The sequence below is a fragment of the Etheostoma cragini genome, chromosome 5 (genome assembly GCF_013103735.1).
Source record: "Etheostoma cragini isolate CJK2018 chromosome 5, CSU_Ecrag_1.0, whole genome shotgun sequence".
NCBI classification, from domain to species: Eukaryota; Metazoa; Chordata; class Actinopteri; order Perciformes; family Percidae; genus Etheostoma; species Etheostoma cragini.
Genome location: NC_048411.1, coordinates 7755358 through 7764317, shown reverse-complemented (window position 1 = coordinate 7764317; position 8960 = coordinate 7755358). Strand labels below are relative to the sequence as shown.

At 39.9% G+C, this 8960-nt stretch overlaps 1 protein-coding gene and 1 long non-coding RNA gene across 2 annotated transcripts in view; one reads left to right on the top strand and one right to left on the bottom strand.

The window, feature by feature from the left end:
• Positions 1–8960, top strand: part of niban2b (niban apoptosis regulator 2b) — a 44239-nt gene that overhangs the window by 25940 nt on the left and 9339 nt on the right. The window contains exons 7-10 of the mRNA XM_034871887.1: positions 2836–2940; positions 3542–3704; positions 5477–5664; positions 5924–6079. Coding sequence (XP_034727778.1) covers positions 2836–2940; positions 3542–3704; positions 5477–5664; positions 5924–6079 — 612 coding nt within the window. The remainder of the gene's footprint in view (positions 1–2835; positions 2941–3541; positions 3705–5476; positions 5665–5923; positions 6080–8960) is intronic.
• The window catches only part of LOC117944798, an 11531-nt gene continuing 10438 nt past the window's right edge, over positions 7868–8960 (bottom strand). The window contains exon 3 of the long non-coding RNA XR_004656661.1: positions 7868–7882. This is a non-coding gene — a long non-coding RNA (uncharacterized LOC117944798). The remainder of the gene's footprint in view (positions 7883–8960) is intronic.

Below are 8960 nucleotides of genomic sequence, written 5' to 3'. Positions count from 1 at the left end.
ATTATCTATATTTTTCAGTTTTATTGCAATGTGTCACATAAAATAAATATGATTGTGTCAGCTTCGAGATCTATACAATATTATGTCAGTGTATACACTAATACAAATCCTATCCCTTATACATTTAATGAAAGTTACAAATAATGTAATAATTACCAACAGCATTGTGCAACAGGTGTCCAAAACATTGCTGCCATTTGTTGAGTTTCGCAGCCTTCTTTATATTGCTCCCATTGTCAGTCGTTATAGCCACCTGATGCTCTGGACGCAACCCCCATGAATCCAGGGCGTCCCTTAAGCCAGCGGAGATATTTTGTCCCGTGTGGTCCTTCGGGGAAGTAGGAAGTCTGAAGGCGTTTGCTCACGAGTTCGTACTCGGGCGTAATATAGTGCACACTGCACAGTGAAACTTATGTACGGTTCCGTAGTGCGTCTGGACCACAGGTCGGTCGTGGATGAAAAATTTAAAAAATAAAATCTCTTAGTTTTTCTCGTACTTTGTGCCACTAGCAAAAGCACTCGCTAGCGAGGCTTTTTTGGCTAACGTTAGCTGTATTTTTTTGGGGGGTAGTAGTTTCATGCACTAATCGTAAAGTGGCTTGTGGTGGTTCTTAAGATGCGAATATAGGTTTGTTGTATTGCTTTTTGAGCGGCTTACCACCATTCTACACAATTTGCATAGTGCATTAGCCTGTGCAACATCTGTTGGTTTAAAGCCAAAGTATTTCCAGGCTACCGAGGAGGAGGCATTACTTTTGGCCACTAAAGTTTCCTCTCTAACCTCTGTTATTTTGTCTTCTCCCTGAGCAACACTCATTTTCTTACTTTTGTGTTCTTTCTTTTGCTCCCTTCACTCTCTCATCTTTAGGTCTTTTCTTTTCTTTTGCTTCGTTTTGTTGTCTCTGTCTATTTCTTCACTGATTTATGTTCCAGCGGAGGCGCGACGCTAGCCTGGCTCCGCCCTCCTACGCACTTCCGCTCAATTTTCATTTTCCTTCAGAACTCCGTCTGTGTGTCGGACGGGAAGCATAAAAACCAAATTATCGCGAGACTTTCGATAATGATATCGAGCAACGTGAAATCGCGATAACGATACTGATTAGATATATTGTGCACCCCTAATGGGCGCACCCGTGCAATGCATTCTGGTAGTGTAACGGGGACTTTAGAGAAGTGGGGAATTGAGTTGTCCGCTCTCCATTTACATAAAGTTGAATCCAGCCTACTTCATTCAAATGAGGAGCGTCCAACTTGACTCGCCATCTCTCAAAAGCTAACAAATCTTGTAAACTGACCTTTGTCAGTCTGAAAAAAAAGAGATTCAACAACTGCATAGCCTTTTACAAGTCTACTGGAAAATGAAGGAGAAAACTCAGCAAAAGTTGCTACTCCCGCAGGTACTTGGTAAATTAATATTTTTGATGAGTGAAATTGTGGCCTGTCTCCGCTCTGCTCTGAAGCAGTGACGCAGCGGTACTCGGGCACGTCTGTGTGTGGGTTTGATCCCAGCGGGCAGAGGGAGGGGTTAGACAGAGGCCCAAGACTATGCTACTTTTAAATCTTGCTAGCTTTTCAACATTACCAAGCCTGCATTTAAACTTATGATGAATAATGCACGATTTAAGGATAGTGCTGTGTAATAATAATACTGTAAATATAACGTGATAAACAATCACACAAACCAAAAATTAAACTCACCATCTAAACTTCGCAGCTGAGTGTCTGGCTGCATGGGTCGCAGCTGCCTACATTAGTGTGATGGAGATGGCCAAAATACCAAGAGATACCTGAGTGTCTGTTTGTGGCCTCCCGGGTCGCTGTTGCAAACGTAGTATAATGGAGATGGCAAAATTACCCAGCGCTACCTATACAACTGTAGCCCCACTAAGTGGAAAAACAAGACACACCAATGGTTACTAACGCCCATGAAAAATAAGGAGTGTATCCATCCCCTGATTCGGATCCGCTAAAACATTTGATGGGTTCTTCCTTGGCCCATGCTATGATAGTAATAATAGTATCACTCCCCCTAGCACTACTCAATATTGGCTTTAATTGCCAGGTTCTTTGGATCATCATTGCTCACAATGTGCGTACATATATAAACCAAACAATATATACACACTACTAAAACCACACTCTAAACAGAAACATTATAGAGGCAATGGTGCAATAAGTGCAATGAAGGCTCCAGACAGACGCAGAGTCACCAGCTGAGCACAGTCTTTTAGTATCTCCCACTGCTCTGCTTAACCTGTCTGTTTATCTAAATCCAGGCTTCTTTACCTATCCTTGTGCCTACTCTTAAACGCCACTTCCTTAAGCAACCTTAGCTGTCTGAGTTGTACCTCACCCGGGGTGTGATTGTGTACAGCTGTCCTAAAAGAAGCGGATACATGACGCCAAAACCTTTGTGTACTCATCCAGACTGATATGATGGTATTAGTCCTAGAAACTGCCCAGTCTTTTAGTTTAGCCCCAAAGTTAGCACCAACTGTGGCCTAGGCTCTGAAAACTTAGTTGGTTGAACTTTGAGGTGGACCAGCTATTTTCATTTTAGTAACCTTCAAGTTTTGCTCTTCTCAGAAAGAAAGAATAATTTCTCAAAATGTTGAACTATTAACATATGCTTTGCATGGATTGAATCAGACTTTTACATTTTTTTTATATATATATATATATATATATATAAAATGATATCGTCAATGTCATTGAAACCATATGGCTCGAGCTAGTTATTGATATGTCTAATTATACCACTTTATATAGCTGAACATGTGTTTAGTAAATATGATGATTGCGTCCATATGAGTTGTGTGTTTGTGTGTCTTGTAGATTCTATCAAACCTGGTGATGGAGAACGCCCTCCCTGAGCTGAGGGAGCTCATCTCCCCAAGGCTGAAAGGTAAACTTCACGAGAGGCAGAGAAACTGGATGCTGGTAAGAAACTATTTCACATACATCCTACTTAAATTCTGAGAACCAAATAAAAGTACATGTATATTTAAAGCAAGTTTCAAAATCATTTCTCCTACAATGACTTGTAATAAAGATAATGTATCTTTTGGCTGGGGAGTCGTTTCCCCCGGGAGAAGTGTTTGATTCACTAGCACTATTTTTGGTGAACTTGGATCATATTTTATGGAGAAAAGGTTTTCTGATTTTCACTCTGTCCTCCAACTTCTCTTCCTCAACTCTTAGTGATTTATTGAGTTTCCAGATGCACAGAAAGGACATGAAGTTCTTTTTTGCAACAATCTTCCAAATGCTGCATCCCTTTTATGATGTTGAGTCTCTGTAGAATGGTGTAATTAAATCCTTTTAATCAAATAACTGAATCCTCACTAATATCAGAGGATATCAGTTGGTAATTTAAAAAGAATCACTGTTTCACACTTTACTGAGTACAGAGACAGCCTGCGTGTTTAGGCTAGCATGTCCAACTCAAAACAAAAATACCAAGTACTGTAGAGGTGGAAGTTGATTTAAAGTGAGCAACTGAAAAGAACATGAGGTTCTGCCCTTAAATATGTGTGTGTAGATTAGTGATGCGGTGTATAGCCTGGTGCAGGGGCAGTGCCAGGCCCAGTATGAGGCGGTGTTGCAGAAGTGTGAGGCAGCCTCCTCCTCTCTGGAGGCCTCCATACGAACAGACATGGACCAGATCATCACCTCCAAGGAGCACGTCACCAACAAGATCAGAGGTAAGTGGGAGACTAGGTATCCCTACTTAATTAAATAATTTTAAGAGGTTCTTTTATTTTTTTTTGCCCTTTTTTATGCCTTTTCGAGGCCATCTGTAATGGTCTGACTGACTGTTATTCTTTACTGCTAAATGACAGTACGGAGCGGTAGTTGGGCTATGCAAAAAAAAAATTAGAGTTCTATGAAATGACGCATTTAAAAAAAATCGCTTGATCACGCAAATTTGATCGTGGGAAGTCACAATCGTGATCGTGCCCTAACAAACGCCCGTGTTTGGCGTCAGTGATCCTCAATAGTTTCATTTCAGATTGCATCATAAAGCTCCACTGCACTTGAGCTACACAAATGCTCGACAAGTGCGTGCATGCCTTTAAATTAACTGATTGACTGATTCATATTTAATTAAAAACAATAACAAGATGCAACCTGTATATTATAAGGTATAAGATAAATGCATTGATGAAATATGATACAATAGGTAGACACATAGTAAACCAGTACGTGGAGTAACATAAGCCTTTCAAATTCTTTGCAGTTCCATTTCCAAAACCAATTATTTCCTAATTTAAAGACACAATTACGAAAACAGAATTTGTACTTTTGGTTTTATTGTTTGAATGCAAAATGTTGTTTGTTTAAAAATTGAAATTGTAATTGTTTAAAAATGACAGTTATCTACCTGCAAACATGCAATGGATGAACATTTACACACATTTCTCATCTGCATGAGACACTGACACTCCGCATATTTATTTTGTAGTAGTCTAGCAGCTTATCATTGTTACACAGCGGAAACTAGGTAGACCAGCAGCAATCTTCACATTGTTTACCTGTAGAGAAAGATTTTCGCTCTAGCTGTGTTGCAGTTTGTAAGAATCACAGAGACTACATGACAGTAGTAGCAAACTGAGAGTCATCAAAAAATAAAGAAACATTTTGCAAAGAGAGAGATAAGCCACAGAATAAAACAATGGAAGATGTAATGTAAAAGTGTGATTTTAAATTATTTTTTAATAATATTTAATAATTTTAACATTTTTTTGTTCAATGAAACATGCATAAACTCACAAATACTCCAAGTCTCTTCTCTGACCCACCCACTTACAAACTAAGGAAAACCCTATTTAAAAAAAGGGAAAAGAGGCAATGTAGCTTATCCTTACCAACAGTGGCAAATTAATTCAGGTTAGATGTTCTCTATGAGTTGGCAAGGTATCTATTAAGGCCAAAAAGGGCTGCCAAATCTCCAGAAAGCGGTCATATTCATTTCTATTTTAGCATAAATGTTCCATAAATTAAATTATTTTGTCATTTGTAGCTGAATTCCAACTTGGCTGAGCACTTCATTTCTTATTAATTCTAAATTATTATAATAATTAAATAAATTATTAATTGTAAATTTATACACTACTGAATGTGCTATTTCATCTCTCAAAATTGACATACTTGGGTGCCCGGTTAGCCGGGTGGTAGAGTGCACGCCCATATAAAGAGGTTTACTCCTCAACACAGCGGGCGCGGGTTTGACTCCGACCAGCGGCCCTTTGCTGCATGTCTTTCCCCTTCTCTCTCCCCTTTCATGTCAGCTGTCCTGTCAAAATAAAGGCCTAAAATGCTCTAAAACTCTTGTAAAAAAAGTGATATACTCGTGCTTTAATTACCAGCATTTTTTTTTTAAGTGAATCAACAATAAAGAAGAGGCTTATCTGAAATTATGACCCTACATGTTTACCTCCATCCCCCCACTCTTGTGGTCCTTATTTCCCCATAGAGGTGGTTCTTCCCAAGGCTGAGAAGCTGCTGAAAGTGAGCATCCAGCCCTACATCAGCTCCATCCTGGATGCCCTGATGGAGCCGACCAGCCGAGGTTTCTCTGAGGTGCGCAATGTATTTTTCAAAGAGCTGGTGGACATGAGCAAGAACACCCTCAATGAGGGCACCAAGGAGACTGTGGCACAGGTAAGGAGGAGGAGGAGGTTAATGGAACGATATTTATTTATGCTGCAGTGGCAACATTGACATTGATCAGACCTTTTTCCATATGGCCCAGCTTTACTTTCAGGAGTAACTATATTACATACAGTAAATGAACTGGTATCAGCATATATTGTGATTTGATAAAATTGTTATACAACCATTCAATAGTCCAATATGGGTTGTGAGACAGAAGTACAAATAAAATGAATACAAATATTTTTCCCTTCTTCCTACTCCTCAGCACATGGAGAAGATCTCCATGCTGGCTTTTCATCCGGTGAAGATGCAGAGCTGCTATGAAAAGATGGAGCCGCTTAGTCTGGAGGGTCTGCAGCAGAGGTTTGATGTCTCCAGCCCCTCAGTGTTTGTCCAGAGGGCTCAGATCCTCATGAGAGAGGTGACTCTACAGCAATTACCTAAATCACTTTTAAGATCAACTTCATTCTAATTTACAGTATGAGGTCTAAGTTAGATAATTTGGTGGTTTATTACATTTTTGTTTTTATTGCTGTAGGTTTGTTCAACATTTCTATCAGTTATAACATTGTACTCTTTAGGTACACAGTGATATCTCTAGGACACAATCTGACAGGTCAAGAAATATAATGAAGATAATCAGATAAGGTTATACACAAGTCAACAGTTCATCCAGATTATCTAAATGTTTTAGAGTTAAAAACACATGAAATGTCAACAACACTCCTTAATTGCACAGAAAAACACAATTACACAACTACAGTTGGCTAGACCCCTCACCCAAACAGCAATTTTTCAATCATAGCTTGGCAACTGTAACTAGGCATGGCAAGCCTGAACCTTCAGGTTTCTATGCATGGCATAACTGTGTGCATGCGGTTATAGTATGAGTGATAGAATCTAAGGAGTTTGTAGGGTCATGTCTGATCATCTTTCTTAAACTAACAACAAAACAACCAAAGGATCCCAAGGATCCTGGATGCTACTAATTGCCATATTAAAATGCAGGGGATAACTATGGTGGTTTTGCCCTCTTTTGGATTTGAGTGTACCCAAGATTAGGATTGTGCCTATTGGCGGTCAGACCGTAAATTGACGATTGAAGAGACGCTTGGCGTTTTTTTGTCTCAGTGCATGCATTGATTTGTCCGGCGCAACACCGGCAGCGCTGGCGCTAGTTAGCTTAGCGTAGTGAATGGAATCCTATGTTGCCGGTTAGCATTTTGTGAGTAAAAGTGAGCCAACAAAAAACAACAACCTAATTACTTCTTGTTGTCTGTGTATTCCCAAAAAAGTACAAATAGCAATGCAGATCAAGACTAGAAGATTTCTAAAGAAGATATTGACATGGGACTATATTGGGTGGAAGCACTGCTACATGCACAAAGAGATTACGTAGCACCTTAAACCCCCCGAATTCGGTCCACATACCTTACAGTAGACAGTGAATGGCGATGAACATGTCACATTTTGTGAGAGACGAAGAGGATGACTTTTCAGACTGTCAGGATCCAGAAGCATACCTCTACAAACCAGTTTTCAGAAGAGGAGCTGCGCGTTTTGGAAATAGAACGAGAGGAGGAGGAGGTTGGGATCACTCAACAACCCGAGGACGTGAAGCATCCTGCAGTCCTCAACTTGTTTTTGGTGTAATAAGTTCAACCGGGAAAAATGCCAAATGGACCCAATAAACTCACACAGAATTGCTGCGTGATATCTCAGTGCCGTGCAGCAGTGCTTCGATTGTGCTTCCAACCAATATAGTCCCAAATCAATATCTGCCTAGGAAATGAATTAGTCTTAATCTGCATTGCAATTTGTACTTTTTGTACTTTGTACTTTGCTCAAGGTCATTCAGAGTTCAAATACTGTTTAGAAACTACAGCTACCCAAGCTGTAAAACCTTTCTTCAAGTCTCACACTGTAAGAAACGAAAAAGAAACTTCAGCCTTAAAAATGATCGGAATTTGTGAGTCGCTCCTAAATTTGAATCACTCCTTTTTCAATTTACGTCTTTTCTCAGCTTGAAATTGCAATTTTAGTTAAAATTCACCCAATCATGTTATCTTGTCGAAATATAACTTTATATTACATTAATATATAGCAGGTGTTTGGCAACCTTTTTAAATACGAAGTGCCATTTTAAGATGGTCATGGTAATCAGTTTGCCATATCAGCATTAAGCCTGCCATCATCTACCTAGCCCTCTCAGGCAGTGTTTTTTCTTTCCTTTTGCATAGCATTTTGTAAAAAGGCAAGGAGTACTAGCCAATCGGAGGCAGGGTAGGGCAGGTCTTCGTGTAATGCTAATGGAGAAAAGGTCAATCAAACTATTGTAAATAACAGGTTGTGCTCCTTGATCAGGCTTTAAAAGGGTCATTTGAAATGTGGAAGGAACAATTCCCCAAAACTCTCTTGCAGATGTACTGCTAGTGTGCTGTTGGTTAAGCTATAGTGTGCCAATGGTGCAGACCCCTGATATATACTTAAGTCCTTTCAGGTCAACCGTCTCATGTCTATGTCACGTCTTGTCTTGAAAACCAAGTCAATGTCAAGTTGAGTTGTTTATCATTGTGAGTCAAGCGAGTCTAAAGTCCTTCCATTTGCTACTCAAGTCCCCCACCTTCTGTTAAACAAACACAATGTATGCCGTTTCCCCTCCCATCGCTACTTAAATCAGTCCCTCCAGGATTTTGCGATGCCTTGATCATGCCAATTCACGCAAATTCCACCAATGACCGTTACTTTGGTGCAACTCGCAATTTTGACCAATCACCACAACTTTTTTTCCGCAAATTTGACCAAAAACTCTGAGAGTGACTCTGAGAGCCAATGACCAAGCGGGAGTGAGAACGGGTTGACTTTAAATGTTCGTTGCCAAATTAATTTCCGTGTTTCTATGTGTGACTTAAACATCTCACATTTCTCACACCAACAAAACGTACAGCAAAAGACCGTGCAAAACAATACAGACTGTCCTGCCAACCTATACATTTTAACATCAATGTACGCAATAACAACTTTTTCACTCTGAAGTCATGTGGCTGCTGTTTCATTCCTGTCGGCTCTCTGCAGCAGGGCGGGGCTGCTCAGTTCCCCCCGCAACTGACGTGCACACACACAAACACACACGGTATGTGTCCAGGCCAAGATAGGAAATTAACTAACAATGTAATGATCAACAAGCCACTGACACATACAGTGGGTACGGAAAGTATTCAGACCCCTTTTAAATTTTTCACTCTTTGTTTCATTGCAGCCATTTTCCAAAAATCAAAAAAGTTCATTTTATTTCTCAGTAA